This window comes from Mus pahari, chromosome 22, assembly GCF_900095145.1.
Source record: "Mus pahari chromosome 22, PAHARI_EIJ_v1.1, whole genome shotgun sequence".
Classification (NCBI taxonomy): Eukaryota; Metazoa; Chordata; class Mammalia; order Rodentia; family Muridae; genus Mus; species Mus pahari.
In genome coordinates, this window is record NC_034611.1 from 17,497,258 (window position 1) to 17,514,416 (window position 17,159).

At 41.6% G+C, this 17,159-nt stretch overlaps 1 protein-coding gene across 1 annotated transcript in view; it reads right to left on the reverse strand.

The window, feature by feature from the left end:
* Ca8 (carbonic anhydrase 8) overlaps nucleotides 1-17,159 on the reverse strand; it is a 95,403-nt gene that overhangs the window by 24,081 nt on the left and 54,163 nt on the right. Inside the window, exons 4-7 of the mRNA XM_021222292.2 lie at nucleotides 16,318-16,413; nucleotides 12,420-12,482; nucleotides 11,210-11,258; nucleotides 9,850-9,962 (exon numbers count right to left, since the gene is read on the reverse strand). Coding sequence (XP_021077951.1) covers nucleotides 9,850-9,962; nucleotides 11,210-11,258; nucleotides 12,420-12,482; nucleotides 16,318-16,413 — 321 coding nt within the window. The remainder of the gene's footprint in view (nucleotides 1-9,849; nucleotides 9,963-11,209; nucleotides 11,259-12,419; nucleotides 12,483-16,317; nucleotides 16,414-17,159) is intronic.

The following is a 17,159-nucleotide window of genomic DNA, read 5'->3' on the forward strand; positions in this document are numbered from 1 at the left end:
ATAGCCTCACAAGAGGCCGCTATATCAGGGTCCCTTCAGCAGAATCTTGCTGGCATGTGCATTAGTATCTGGGTTTGGTGGCTGATGATGGCGCCCAGAAGTTCTTAAACAAAGAGGATAATACCATTGCTCTCTCTGCCCACGGGAACCGCATGGTGAGACCTTATTGCTGAACACACCACATACGGTGACTGCAGACCAACTGTCCAGCAAGCAACTTCCCTGCTTACTAGCCCTCACTGTGCTGGATGATGCTATATACATAACTGAAAGTGTAAAACGCTGTTGTTCTTGTGTGGCTCCGGAGGCTGAAGGCTACAATCCTGACCTGCCAGGGAACACGTGCCCACTGGTGTCATAGCGGTGCAGTCCTTATAGGGTAACTAACTGCACATACAGCAATCAATGCAGAGGCACATAATTGGTGAAGGTGTGGAAAAGAAGGGACTGAGTGTTCAGTCCTTCATGGGGCATCTTTAATAACCTCCCATCCCTACCGAGGCTCAAGGAACGTCACGGAAGAAGAAGCAGAAAGAATGTAATGGCTGGAGGACGAGGAAGAGAGCTGTGAAATGCTGCCGTCTGGATATGACATGGCCATGACATTCATGAAGACAGCAGCTGTGGCTACCCACACGTACACACTTAAGATGAAGCTGCCTAATAAAGATGGGGGTCGGTCCCCAGGCACTTCATGTTACTGAGGTACCGCTGGCAGGTAAGAGCTGTTCAGGAAGGGAGAATCACTCTTCTTTGAGGGTATGGCCACTAGAAGGTTTCTCATTCTCTGATGGAAGCCCCTAGACCCATGCACATATGAGTAGCATTCTTAGTATGTTATCATGGAAGAAGAAAAGGAAGAAGAAGAAAGGGAAGCAGGGGAGGAGTAAATTAAATTAGGAAAGGTATTAGGGGAATGCAAGTAGTGTTGGAGGTTATGTATATGACTATATTTCATTATATATACATATAAAATATTGATAGAATTAGATATATACAGACATAGATAAATAGATGATAGATAGATAAATGATAAATATACACATACACATAGTTATAGATACATACATATATACATACATGTAGGTAGAAATAGATAGATAGACATGTATGTCATACATACATACATGCATACATACATACATACATACATACAATGCTGACCCTTCTTCTCATCTAGCCCTCTGAAGTATACAGACATGAAAGATGCCTCTGCTTCTCCCAAAGTGTAAGCCCAGATTCTTCTTGTAGCCATTCCCAGTCCATCTCCCCATTCTGGTTGTCTCTCCTTGCCTATGACATGTGAAAAGATTTCTCTGGTTTGAGCCTCCTAAGAAACTGTAGTCTACCAGATGTGAATGTGAGAAGAAATCAGTAGCCAACAAGAATTCCATGTGTTTTCTCCAAGCTCACCCCACAGGCTATCCACATAACCTACAACATCTGGCACTTCACTAAAATACTCCACAGCAATAAGAAACAGCCGTGTTCCATTCTTTTCACGCAGGAGTGTCTATGTATCAAAATGTTGTGTTACAGAGGTCTGTAACACAAGAATCCAGTCTTCCTTTACAGAGAAGCAATGAAAGAGATCAACAACTTCAGGGCTTCTAACTAAAAGCCCAGACTTAAAAGGGACCTGGCAGTCTCTAAATGATAGCAAAACCATATGTGTGCATTCTCCTATGTCCCATACATTCTAATTCAGTCCACTCCCGTATAGGCTGGAACACAGAACTGAAATTAAATAGTGACTTAGAATAGCAACCTGGTTACAAAGATGACTTGTAAGGTTTTCCTTTTCCACACCTGCAGATAGAGACTGAGTTTTTGTGAGGTAAGTCTGACCGAGCTGCAGTTGCCCTGGTGATCTGCATGTTCACTATGCCTACCCGCTGCTCTTACATAGCAGTGCCCATCAAGCACATAAGCAACTACTAAACCCGCCTTCTTTACTCGTCCTTCCCAGGGTCCTAAGCAGTACCCAATGCTTATAGCACCTGAAAACTCTCTAGAACTGGGGCTGCACGAGAGTCCCCCCAGTATTTGCTTTTGCTTTTCCCTTAACGCTTTCCCCCCCACCCCCAAGGGTGAAAACAGAAAAACTCTGGACAGCACAGAATCCTATGCTATTTCCAAAACAATACAGTGGTGAGGGTGTGGGCTTTTAGCCAAATGCCTGTCATTCTCTCTTGGCTCTGCTACCTGGGCCCCACGTGACCAAATGACATCACCTCTTTATGCTCCAATATGCCCTGTGCAACAGAGATGACCATGATGGCAGCATTCATAGGGGTGACATAAACAGTCGAAGGAAGAAGGAATCCATGCGCAGACACTCGGCATAGCTCCAGCAGCGAACCACTTACGCTAATTACCAACCAGCCATCCGCTGCTCAGCTTCTTTATACACCAAACCTTCAGCATTCTGGAGATAAATCTTTAGCTGAAATTGACAGTAAATCAATCCACCGGGAAAGCTTAAATCTTGCCTCTCAGTGTTCACTTTAAACTGTATGAAGAGTCTATGCCAAAGGTCACAACCCACAGGGAGGACCAGCGACAAGCTGTACCCTAAGCACATTATAGGAACTGTATCACTTTTCACTGACTTTGAAGCTTATTTTAAAACTCGATTCATTTTATATTTTCTTTTCCTAAGCCAAAGGCACAGCCTTTAAGCCCTGGGCCTCATTCTGAAGCACATTATGTGAAAACAACTTCTTGAGAGGAGATCTAGCCAAATGCTAGCCTCAGTCATTGCCCTCTGTGGAAAACTGCTAACCGTATTGTGCTGTGCACTTAAAAGTATCAAGGAGTTTGATCTTGAATTAACTGCTCCGATCAAGAATGCATAATACTAACAAAGGCCATAAGAAGAAATGTTGAAGGGTTATCTTGGTTTCTTTTCTGTTGCTGGGAAGACACCCCACCAATGTATGGAAGAGTTCATTGGGAGCTGAGATGGTTTGAATGAGAAAGGCCCAAATAGGTTTGCATACTTGAACACTTGGTTCCCAGTTGGTGGAAGTGTTTAGGAAGGATTAGGAGGTGTGTCACTGGGGACAAGGTTTTGAGATTTCAGATGCCCATGCCATTCCCAATTAGCTCTTTCTCTGTCTTCCTCCTACTTACAGATAAGAACATATGCTTCCAGCTACTGTTCTACTGCCATGCCTGCCTGCTTCAGTGCTCCCAGACGCGATGGTCATACACTCACACTCAGAGACTGTAAGGCCCCAATAGACTCTTTCTTCTATAAGTTGCTTTGACTGTAGAGTCTTCACAGACACTAGAAACATAACTAAGATAAAGATGATGAACATGCGGATGGTCTTGATAGTGCCAATGCTTTCACAGGTATGTCCTTATTCCAAAACCTATCAAATGTATGTATTCTTATGGACATTTATGACAAATACGCACAACTTCCTACGTGAATCATATTTCAATAAAACATTGTAAGATCAGAGTAGCATCACGACTTAGGACTAAAATCCCAGCACTCAAGAGGCATCTAACTTCTCAACTATGAGTGACTCTCACAGGCTCAGTAATCTAGACATGTTTTCATGAGTAAGAATTAGAGAAGAGAAAGAACACCCTCTTCCCAAGCACTCTGACGTCAGTGTCCCTCTTATTCCCATCTATAGCCCACAGAGTTAGAGAAGAGGAAGAACACCCTCTTCCCAAGCACTCTGACGTCAGTGTCCCTCTTATTCCCATCTATAGCCCACAGCAGCTTCAGTCCAGCTGACTTCCTCTCCACTTCTGGGTTGCTGCTGCTTAACTCCCTCCAGAAACAGAGGGCACTAAGCTACATCTACCACAGAAGTGCTCTCATCACACAAGACAGAGGAATGCTCAAACGAAGTGTCACGGAAGGTGCTCCTAGGGCCTAAACACAATGCATGTAAGTATATAACACTCCCAGAGGACCAGAGGCTAAGCATGAAACCACGAACTCAAAAACTTCCCACCAATAACTTTCTATTGACTATCTGCTGCAGTTACACGTATATTCAGTTAAACCCATGATTTTGATAAATTCTACCAGCTTTTTGTTTTGTCTTTACATATGTGTATACATGGCTATGTTTCTATTAGGCAGGGTCTAGGGTCTTCTGAACCCCAGTGTTTGGGATTAGAATACAAATCTAATACATGGTTGGGATGAGTGTAGGACAGGGTAACAAAACGGTACTTCAAGTGGCTCTCAAGAATGGCAATGAGGACTTCCAGCTGCTATGCCACCCCTACTTGATTAGTATCTTGGGTGGAGCCCAGACACCTTCTGAGGATTTGCTTGTACACTCAGGTCTGAGACCTACAAGTACCTGAGACATTTTTGATGCTCTGGTTATGGAATACCTAAAGCTGGTAATGTAAAAATAATTAATCTGTTTCTTACAGCTCTGGAGGTTGGAAATTATAAGAGCAAGGGGCAGGCTCGTGGCAGCATCTCACAGCAAAACGTGGAAGAAGAAACAAGGAAGGAAATGAAATGCAAAGTCTGTTCTACAAGGACTCATCAACACCATAGCCTTGGTCTTATTTTTCCATTGCTGTGACAAAGCACAATAGTGAAGGCACTTTATAGAAGAAAGCATTTCGTTTGCGGCTCACCCTTCCAGAGAGGTGGAGCATGATCATCACGGATGAGAGTATGGCAGCAGGCAAGCAGGCATGGTGCTAGAGCAGGAGCTTACATCCTGAGACACAACCATCAAGCACAGAGAGCTAACTGGGAAATGGTGTTGGCTCGTGGAGCCTCAAGGCCCATCCCTAACAACACAATCTCCAACAAAGTCCATCTCCAAAACGTTTCACCAATTGGACACCAAATATTTAAACATATGAGCAGGGGATGGGGGACTCTCTCATACAAACCAAAGTCTACTCCACAAGTTCCTAGCTATATCAATATGTAAAGTGCATTTAGTCCAACTTCAGAAACCCCTATTATCTTTTACATACTTTAAAAGACCAAGTCTCATCTGAGCCTCAAGGCAATCTTAATTATAACCCACTATAAAATTAAATCAAAAAGCAAATAGAATACTACCAAAGTACAACGACACAAAATATATATTACCATTCCAAAAGGAAGGAATGAGGGCAGAGTAAGGAAATACGGCACTGAAACCCAGTAGGGCAAATGCTAATTTCTGTAACTCCATCTCTGATATCAAAGATGAATCCTTGCAACTTTGTTGAATGCTCTCCCTGGCAGACATCCTTGGGTCTGCCATTCAATCCAGGCTTCACTCTCACGGCTTCACACAATGAATTCTTGGGGCTGCCATGCAGGGACACTTCTGCTAACAAAGCGGGGCTTAGCAGCTTTTCTTAACTGACGAGGAAGATTCCACAACCATTTTATTCCCCTTTCCTTCATGATCCAAAAACCACATGACTAAGGGCACCAAATTGGGCTGCTTGCTTGGGATGAAGCCTGGCTCCCTCTGTTAATTATATATTTGCTTTTTAGGTGGAGAATATTCTTTGGGCTTTTTTCCCACAAGTTGCAGCACTGGCTGTGTGGAGTTTTGCCCTAATGACATCACTCTTCCATTCTGCATCTGGACCCTCCCTATCTCCTTCAGCATGAGCCTTGATTCCAACATAACATATCCTAGTATTCTTTCTCTCCTCAAACTGTATGTTTTATGTTTCTATTTGCCCAGATTGCCCCTTTTCGTTGATCTGCATAAGAGTTATTAGTAATAACTACTCAACAGAATCAATATTTTGAGAGTAAATATTAGCATGTCTTAAAATCAGTCCAACACTCTTCTTACATCTTGATCCCATAAACAAAGAAGCCGCCTTCATGGCAGACCCCAGCTTTTAGTACTATCACATTGCCAACACCCAAATTTTGGAAGGGACCCATTAAACCCATAGATGTGGGATTTCCTTTTTCCCTTCAATTTAGCTTCAAACAAATTCTTAGGTCACAGACATAGGGCAGCCTAATTGCTCTCAGCACTATTGTCTTCTAAACTCCCACTATGATGGCCCATTAAGACCCATTTACAGTGTTTAACCACTTTCCTAGTCCAAGGTCCCAATGTCTTCCATTCCTCCAAAAAATAACATAGTTAAGCCTGTCACAGCAATAACCCACTCTCTGGTACCAATTTCTATCTTAGTTACTTTTCTATTGCTGACAAAACACCATGTCCAAAGTAAATTAGAAAGCTTTTAGTGTGGGGCTCCCAGTTCCAGAGGGTTGGAGCCCATGGTCACCATGGTGACAGTGGGAAGCAGTGTGACATGAGCTGGCACTGGAGCAGCAACTCAGCACTTATATCATGATCTGTAAAGTAGGAGGCAAATAGAGCTAACTAGGAATGGTGGTGGCTTTGGACACTTCAAAGCCTGTCCCCAGTGACACACCTCCTCTAACAAGGCCAAAGTTTTTAAACACACGAACCTGTGGGGGCCATTCTCATTCAAACCACTAGAGCCATGGACATAGATCAAAAGTACATCTGCCATTCCAAACCAGCTGAATTCTTTCCATGAAGGTCAATGCATAGTAGCAACCAACATACTTCTCTTGATATGTATTCACATCTCTTGCTATATGACCACTGTTCAACCATCCTATTCTAACAATGCTAGGCAGTTCTGTCTCCATTTTAATGACCACCAAAATAAAAAGCATATTAAAATTTCTGTCATATTTGATGATGCTTGGTATTTCTCTTCTGTTTTGGAAATCTCATTCTAAGCAACAATTTAGATAAAAATGGTTTTTGCTGCTGTTCCTCGATTTCTAACAATTAGAGCTCTCTTATGTTAACGTGATTGATTACATGGTTGTGAGATCATAAAAAGAAAATTACTTTCATTCAGATCCACCCAAGCAGCTTTTTCTCTCCAATACACAGCGTGCTAGCCTGGAATCACATGAAAAGGTCACCTCCACAGAGGCCATGTGTCCTGGAGTCCTCAGCACCGAGGACAGGGCCACCCACACTGCAGCAGAAGCCCACCCTCTTTCACTGTAAATTGCTGTGGATTTAGCTGGAAGTGGCATGATTTAGGGCACTTTTTCAGGGTTGCTAGTGAAGATGGGGCATTCCAAGGCACCAGCTGCTTCTGTGAGGCTAAACAGGACCAGGTGAGGCAGGATGCAGCTTCCGGCCTTGAGACTCTCCGCCTATTACCCTCTTGCGGGTGTTTTATGGACCCATGTCTTTCTCTCTTTTCCTCTGTCTCTGTCCCTGTCTCCCCTTCTTCCCTCTCTCCTTTAATGATGCAACCTTCTTGATTTTCCTTGGTCATGCCCTCTTTCTTTGGACTTCTAATTTTTACTGCCCTCTCTGGACTTCTTCAGGTTTTGTTGCTGTTGTTGTTGTTTGTTTGTTTGTTTTTTGTTTTTTTAACTTTACTTTCTATGGGTCTCTATGAGAAGCATCGAGTGAAATCTGCAAGGCAAAGACAGAAAACCACCCTGACATGCATCTTTACTGGCATAAACACATGTTGTATACATGTGTGTCTGCACTTATACTGCTTCCCTTTCAAGAGATGCCACAGCGCCCTGTGCTAAAAATAAACCCGTTTCCTGAGGGACTAGTGTGACTCGGAAGTCAGCCATTTTCAAAGGAAGAAGCGTTATTTCCTCCAAACACACGCCGTGTTGGCTTCTCCCAACACAGTTTGTCTCCAGGTGTGACTTGGTGAATGAGGGTCAGACTTGATATCCGGTCTTACACAAAGAGATAACACAAACACAGGTTCCCTTTGACACCAGAGAGAACCACAAACCATGAATTTGCCTCTGGTCTTAGAGTATACTGTTGAACTTGACACTGAAACATTGCATCGAATCTAAGTCACACCTGAGACTGTTCACAGTGGCGATCGCCTTTCACAAATCCAGAGCCTCTAGATCCTCCATGCGATTCCAGACAGATCATACATCTTTGAAACACTGAAGGTAAACAAACTCATATAAAACAGTTACTTACTCTAGGTCAACAAAGTTGGAGGTTTATCTATTATGGAAGATACTGTTACTATTAAATCTCAAAATAAGACACCATTATCCCAAGGCTCTATTTTCAATAATTAAAGCAAATTTTATAATTTCCTCACTTCCTCCAAACAAACCTCTACTTTTCTGAAGTCATTTCTCAGTCCATCCAGTCTGGACCCACTGTGAACACATTACCACAACGGTAGCCTATATAGTCAATTTCCTTCGGAACTGAGAGCAATTCTTTCGAAAGTGAAGGTTATATTTCAATTTTTTGTCCCCTATGCCCAGCTCACACTCAGACATAGTTTCTTTTATGAACGAATAGATGAGGAAGAAGAATGGAGTTGGGATAGTTCTATGGAAAATAAGAGCTGAAAGGGATGTGGCAAAAATTCAAAACCCATGAGAGGTATCCAGAAGAGGATGAATGGAGACTTTAAACTGTTCCCTAGACAATCTAAAATAAGGATTGAAAATGCTAAGTATGAGATTTTAGAGAATGCTGAGAGTGCAAGAAACAGTCGTCCCCAGTAAAGAACACACCAATTGATTATGCAATATCAAATGGTCAGTCCTGGAAATGTGCATACAAATAAAGTTATACAGAATAAGTAGGATATAGCTATGTATTTATGAATACATATGTATTTACATATACATATGCAACAATTTATGAAAAAGAAACCATACACATGAAAGAGCTGGGGGCAGAGGCTTTGGAGGAAGGAAATCATGTAATATAATCTCAACAAATAAAAATAATATTTAAAAACATAATAAGTGAAAATAATACTAGCAAAGGAATCAATCTATAATTGAGTTAACTTGAGCTTCTTAACTTCAAGAAATGATAAGGTATTTTTAAAAAAATCATAAGACTTTGCTGAAGAAAACTTGGTTCTAACTATGATGTTAGCATTCATTCTTCCTCCTCTTCCTCATCATCATCCTCCTCTTCCTCCTCTTCTTTCTCTTCTTCCTCCTCCTCCCTTCTTCTTCTTATTCTTTTTTCTTTCTTTTTTTTTTTCTTTTTTTGGATTTCCGAGACAGGGTTTCTCTGTGTAGGCCTGGCTGTCCTGGAACCAGGCTGGCCTCAAACTCAGAAATCTGCCTGCTTCTGCCTCCCAAGTGCTGGGATTAAAGGCGTGTGCCACCACTGCCCGCTTCTTCTTATTTTTATTCTTATTCTTCTCCTCCTCCCTCTCCCCCTCCTGCTTCTCATCTTCCTCTTCCTCTTCCTCCTCCTCCTTCTTCTTCCAAGTACATCTAGCTACAATACCTAGCCTAGTCTTAAACTCCTGAACTGAAATGATTTTATTACCTCAGCATCCCTGTGGATGTGGGTCCCCACAGAAGGCTTTCACTAGCATTTAGAGAATCTGCATGGAACCCAAGGACAGCAAGAGTAAACAAACCCAGGGAACAATCCAGAACTTCCCAGGGCTTTCTTTCTGGCTCTCTTACATACCCTCATACATCACAGTAGTTTGCATGTCAAGAAAGAACAATTTCATGCCTGTGAAATAATCAGAAGTCTCACTGTAGCTCCAGAACTTTCCTTTCCCATACCTGAAAAAACCCACATAAAGTAATGGCTAGACTAACCAAAAGTTTGCCTATGTCATGGTGACTTCTGTTTACTCCACAAATCTAACTTTTAGAATACAGATCATAAATGAGCATTGGGTTTCATTCACCTTTGACCTTTCTATCACTTTCCCAGGCTCACAGCATTTAACTTTCATCTGAAAGCTATGATGGTCTAACAACAGGAACTAAAGCATTTTCCCTTTATAAAAAGGATATTTAAGCTCATAACTTCACTCTGAAGGATCTAAAGGGTGCATGCTCACCTGCATCTGGGATATAGTTAAAGGGTATCGGAATAATATCCAGGTAACTCCTTCGCTGCAAGGTGGGATAGTGAGAGATCCTTCATAGACCCAGTAATCCCGCAGAAGAGGGTCTGTGCAAACACATGGTCACGTTATGAAAGGGCAAGTTGATAAACTTAAGATTCCAGCAGCAATTTTCAAAAAGGCAGTCAGTTCACTTCTCAGATGGATGCTATTTATAAGTTAGAGTTCATCTACAAATTCTTACACTACCACTTGTGAAGACAATAATTAATGTAAAACCTGATTAATTCCCTTTATATTTACAAAGATTTCTATCAATGGCTCATATATCTATCATATGTCTTAATATAGTTAGGAAACTATTGCCTGTTTTTTTTTTTTTTTTTTTTTTTTTAATCATAGCTGACTCACAGCTGATTTCTGCTGAACTATGTGCTGTCCAGTGTTCTTTGGAGTAGTTTACATCAATTCACTGAATCTTCTCAACAAACAAATGAGACATATTAGCACCATTTTATATGGGAAAACTAAGTTAAAAATGTTAGCAATTTATCCAAGATCACACAGCTACTAACTGGCAGAAGTTTAAACCTAAGCAAGGGCTGTGCTTTTAAACATTCTGTTTTAGTGATCTCTACACTGCATTTTCAACAGCACATTACTAAAATCCTACTGTGATACAAGAAAACAAGTCACTCATTTGAACTCCTTAGCACTGCCTAAGAGAACTGGTGATTAAATATACACCGAGGCAAGTGTTCAATATGTGGGGGAAACTAGTGTGTGATAGAGGAGCTAAACTAAGTGTAGAGAGAAGATACAATGTAGCGACGTGGTTGGTTTAGTGTGGGACACTATGGAACAGCACATAACTTCAGCAGAGAAATGTAGAGACCAAAACTGTAACTCCACGTTATATTCAGGATGTATTATGTATAATTATTCCCTGTGCATAAATGCAACTACAATGTTTAAGTATTGATGCTGTAAGTAAGTACCCTTATAAAAGTAGATACAAAGTTTATTTCATTCTAGCAATAATCTGATTGTCTTGGAAGTGTTATCAGCTATTTGAGGTTTGCCGGTTCTTTACTCCGAGGTGGCCACTTTACATTTTATAAATGATGTCACTGAGAACGTTCTTTCTGGAATAAGGAAGCAGAGGCAAGGGTTTCCTAACATTCAAAAGCTTTCCTGCCTTATCAACAGTAATCTGAAACTGCACCTGCTGCAGAGAACAGAAATTCCAAATAAATCTTGTCAGCTAATAATAGATGCTTATGAACACTCAAAGAGAATAGGGAGGTTACACACACAGTCGAAGTTCATTCAAGGCCATCGGATAAATGCTTACCTGGTAATAAAGTGTTAGGATTAAAGCATGGTATTGTTTTGGATTTTCCCTGAAAAAGAAAAAGATAATTAGCTCCATGTTAAGGTAAAATTTATAAAAATTTTGAATAAAAATTATTAGAACTAAAGATCTCTACACTTAAGTCTTTTCTTATGATTTTACCAGCTCCCAATATTAGTGAGTTGACCACTCTTCTCATTGGAGTGAGATAGAATATATCCAGTAAAATACTCCTCTGAGTCTATGGCTGTTTGTTTTTTAATTTAAATTTCATTCGTAATGTCTGGTGTAGAATATGCAGCTGGTGCCTATGCCCCTCAGAAACATTTTTACTGAAACAGATGTCACTGGAAACGTTATCAGAGGGCGTCTCATCCTCACTTCCTGGACTCCATCCTGACTTCAGGGGGGAGCACTTTGGCTGCCTTCCAGAAGATGCCCTCTGAGCCCCTGGAGTAACCCACCCCCACCCCTGGTAAGATGTTCTCCTATACCTGAAGGCTTGGGTCATGCCATATTTAAGGTAGACTCTTGGTGATTTTCAACTCTTCCCTTGGGACCTGTTACACCAGTGTGAGCCAGTGTGGTTATCCTGAAACATACATGGATGCCTGGCTTGACTCAGTGTGTGAGAAATAACAACGGGATTTAAGAAGCCAGGGAACAAAGCCGGGCACGGTGGTGCATGCCTTTAATCCTAGCACTTGGGAGACAGAGGCAGGCAGATTTCAGGCGGATTTCTGAATTTGAGGCCAGCCTGGTCTACAGAGTGAGTTCCTGGACAGCCAGGACTATACAGAGAAACCCTGTCTCAAAAAAACAAAACAAAAAAAAAACAAAAAAACAAACAAAAAAAACCAACAAAACAAAAGAAGCCAGGGAACATTGACTAGGCAATCCATGATAAATGGTCAGTCCCTGGAAATAGCCCTAGCTATCAAGGACATGAGAGTTCCCAGGTCACACAGGTGACACACACATCATGCTGGGACAACTAGGGGCCCAGAAGAAACACTCGGAAGCTTGGCTCCAAGTCCTCCTAGGCTTCAACACACGTCCCCTTCCCAGTATCACCCTGTAACAAACCATAACCATTAACTTTCGCAGCTATTCAGAGTCCCATATGTCTTTCTAGAGAGTTCTCAAGCCTAAAGATGGCCATTGGGAACTCATATAAAACCGTCTTACCTTCATTTAAATAATGATTTACCTTATATTGAATGTCTTGGAGTATCTCCGTCACAGCCTTCAAGCCAACATGTTCCTTCCCTATCTGAAACGCATAAACCACAAACCACAAACACAAACATTTCATGCTTAGCTTTTACCCAAAGTAACTACAAGAAGCAAGGCCCCAGTCCACCTGAATGTCCTTCTTGGTAACTAAATTACTTTCCTATTTATTGTCAGACCAATAACCATAGGTATTGATCAATGTAATACCTGAGAACCTATCAAAATTCATGTTACTATAGATATCTATCATTTATGATGTCATAGGCAATATACAAAACCGTAAAAGCGTCTGGAGAAAAATAGCATAAGTAGTTGTGAGTTAAAGTTATGCAATATGTGCCTAAAGTCTTGCCTTCTTTAAAAGACAGTCTATCTCTCTAACTAGCCTTGAAATGTGGTCTGTAGACCAGACTGGCCTCAGACACCTGCCTGCCTCTATCTCTGCCTACTAGCTACTGGAATTAAAGGCCTGCATCACTGTGCCCAGATATTTCACTCTTATCACTTTCTTTCTTTCTTTCTTTCTTTCTTTCTTTCTTTCTTTCTTTCTTTCTTTCTTTCTTTCTTTCTTTCTTTTTTTTCGAGACAGGGTTTCTCTGTGTAGCCCTGGCTGTCCTGGAACTCACTCTGTAGACCAGGCTGGCCTCAAACTCAGAAATCTGCCTGCCTNTGGAACTCACTCTGTAGACCAGGCTGGCCTCAAACTCAGAAATCTGCCTGCCTCTGCCTCCCAAGTGCTGGGATTAAAGGCGTGTGCCACCACTGCCTGGCTTTGCCCTGTATTCTTGCCTTTGACATTTAGAGAGCATTGCCATAAAAATGTAAACAAAGTTGAAATTTTTCTTTAACCCAGAAGTGGATGTATTGTTTCATCTGTTGATATCAAAATTAAAACATCTTTGGATTATCACTGATCACTATTCAATAGCTTTTTCTTCATGATTTTCAAAGCTTTCATATACAATATTTATTTATTTATTACACGATGCATATTTATGTATTATTTATATATTATTTATATATATATATATATATATATATATATATTATTTATATATTATATGTGTGTGTATGTGTGTGTGTGTGTGTTTAAAGTAATGTTCCAAAACCTGATACTTGAAATAAGTTTCTGTCACTTATGCCCTTGTCTTTGTAAATGTCTAGTGACATCTAACTGCCACTTTGAGCCTCCCTCCAGTGGCCCTGATGACACAGAGGAAGACCATCAGGCATCACCTCAAACAGACAGGCACTGCTGTGCTAGGCTTTTTCTCTTTACAGATATGTCTACAGACTGACCTGCTAGAAGCTACAGTTGCTGGAAACATGTGCACCTTTGTTTCTCTAACATTAACTGTGAAATATGCAAGAGAAAAGAAACAATGAAGAATGGCTAGTCAGCTCAAAGTAACCAAAAACTTCCCTGAGAAGGGCTCTAAAAGCAGTAACTAACATTTCTAGAGCTTAAGTAAACAAGCCCCCTTTTAATAACTAAGTGCTTCCTTTAATATAGTGCCCTTGTTTATGGTGTCTCTTTACAACAATAAAACAATAACTAACACAATATGATAGATGATACATATTACTAGATTTTTGAGAAAAAAATCCAACACTTAAACTTGTAAATATATGCATGAATGCAAAGCCCAGGAGGCTTCCCTGATCAGGAGAAATGGTGTTTCCTTATGTTCATGATTTTAGGAGGAGGAGGTAACTCTTAGAGGGAGAATTGGGATCCATTCTCCCTCTAGGAATCTCCTGTCTGATCATAAACTCTGAGAAGAGTCCACATCAGAACACGGTAAAGCCACACAATACAACGGTCCAGCAGTGAGCTCTCACACACAGCACTGACCAGCCTGTTTCTGTTTCTGACTCTGTCACATTAAAATGTGACAGACTCCATGATCTCAGGCTGGTTACTTTACCCTCTCTGTCCTCCTTGCTGTCTTTTTGAAGTGTTCAGCTCTAAGAGGTCACTCTTTCTGATCAAGCCTTCACACTCACCCAGCCCTCGCTTCTGTTCTCTCCCTTTGCTCTGTTAGCAGCCGACATACTCAGCCCCTTGATTCATCCTTTCTCATTAAATTGAATGACATCTTTCTATCTCTCAGCTCTCCCATCCCGTTATCCCCCTAAATCGCCTGTTCTCCAATTGATCATCACAATCTACTACAATGGCCTTCCTCTGATGTGGATGGAGACTAATACCTCATGTGCTGTCCCACCCAGTCCATGACATCCAGCCTTAAGTGGGCTTGCTGCACACACCCTTACGTGGGTTTATTATCTCTCTCTCTCTCTCTCTGCTGGCTGTTTCAAAGCCGAACCCTACACACAGATTCCTCTTACTCTATAATACTGCTTTGCAAGTCTCAGAATAATAAAGAACCCCAAACATGAGCTTCCCTCACTCCCTGACCTGTCTTCACCTAAGACCATGGCTGCTGTGTGTGAGGCCTTAAATCCAAGCAGCCTAGGCAGATGTCCTCCACCCCACATCCTCCCTTCTCCTTTAAGATGCCTTCGCATGAACCATCCCCTCTTCTCTTCTCTGTATATTTTAAACTGTGTCTGTGCTAGCTCGCAGACCTCAAACCCACAACTGACTCTACTCATTTGGTCTTCTCTTGCTTGAGTCAAGCCTTTAGAAATCACTTTAGCCCCCACTGCCCCCACTTCCTACTCTGGGGCTCCATTGCTGTGGCCAGAGCACCAACCTGGGATGTGGAAACTTCGGCCCCTTTCTCCTCTGCTTCTTCTGACACTCATCAGTCACTCCTGAGTCTTTCCTCATAGCAAGTGCATGGAGGGGAGAGTATCTGCATAGATTCTGGGCCTTTCTGTGACCACAAGCTTGTTCCTGGAAACGTGGAGCTACGTTTTCAATCCAGGGCCCCCTCAGTCCTCAAATCATTATATATATGCAGTATCAGACAATGGTAACGGTAAACAACCGTACCTTACCTAATTACATTACAGAAAAAAAAAAGTCTTTCTAAGCTAATTCTTCAATACACTGAAAATTAAGAACATTTGCTGTCAACAGTTTGACATTTCTTTCTACCTATCTAATAGTTGTGAAACTAAAGGAATATTGAGCTGTGCCTATGTAAACATGAAGGAGAGATGGGGAGAGAACTCCATTTCAAATGCAGGGATGTGTTTTAATTCTGTCCATGGGCCTCGGATGCTCTTCTTCTAGACCAGAAGGTTGCTAAAATTCCCAAGGACCATTTCATCTCTACTAAGTCTTTTAGCATACCATGAAGCTGAGGACGAAGTTTAAAACTCACCTTAGGGTACCTTTGAAATCTCTACTTCACGGCACATGGAACCATTTTATGTGTTTGCTAAACCGTGTCACAGTCACTATCCTCACAGAGATCAATGCCCACTTAGACTGGCTAAATCTGCCATGGTCTCAGCTTATCTTTATTCTAGTATTGTTTTCTATAGAGCATTTCAAATCATCTTTGAGTGAAAATTATTAATAACAAAAAGACAAGGTGACTCACTACATGATTACAGCATTGATATTTCTAGATTTTTTTTTAGTAAGCTTGGGTCTAAAAATGTTTTTTCTGAAATTCTTTTTCTTAAATAAAAGGAAGTCTGACTTCAGGAGACATTTTCCAAATTGTTTCTCCAAAGGCCCCAGCTATCACTCTGAAGAAAACATCTAATAAATGAATGAACTATTTTATACAAGAAATACAGTTTTACTCTTGGGAACTGACTGTCAAGTTATCAGCATTTATATGGGTTTAATATGACCTCTAAGTAATAAAATTGAGTTTAAGACATATATTCCACACAATGACTAAGGGAAAACATCTCTCCACAATGTAACCTCACAGCAGACAATTTACCTGAACAAAGAGTGCAATGATGGCGATCCCGTGGGGCTTCCCAACTGCCTCGTCGATGCTGCTGAACAGCGTGGAATTCCAGTGGATCAGGTGGAGCTGAAGGCACAAGACAGACCAGCCACATCACTTAACACACTACTCAGGGAATCAGGCAGTATCTACTCTCCTCGCAGAATCTTCAGGGTATCCAGTGTTAAAGGGGATCACAACCAGTCAGAAGTGGACAACCGCCCCAAGAGAAGCTGTCTGTAAGAGCCTTTCCTATCTCTGTTCTGCTCAATGCGACCCAAGGATGATTTCACACTGGTTGAGCGTCTTTAAATCCCAGCCCTGTGGGCTGCCATGGAGTAAAACTACAGGTCTAGAGGCATACACCATTCCTCACAGGAAGGACGGAGGCAGAGGGGTGTGTGTGGCTCAGTGGTGGAGTGGTAGTAGACGTCAACCCTTGCACCAACAGAGTGGAGAGATTTGGATTAGAGCCTATATCACTGTCCAGCAGTTCCAGTAACAAATCTTTAAAAGCTGCTCTCAAAATCTGGTAAATTGTCTCAACCGTCTGAGAATATCCGGAAACAGCAAACTCTTAGGTAGAGGAGGGGAGCTTTTTTTTTTTTAAGTTATGGTAAAATAATGAATGCAGATGCACTTTTCTAGAAAAAGACCTCTTCCTTGACTACCGATAAAACCTCGTCTGTGAAGCAATGGCAGGCAATGCTGAGGAGCCCGCGCTCTCACCTCACAAAGCTCTGTTTTCAGGCACACTCTCTAGAACATGCACTTGTGCCTATAGCTCTCTCTCTCTCTCTCTCTCTCTCTCTCTCTCTCTCTCCCTCTCCCTC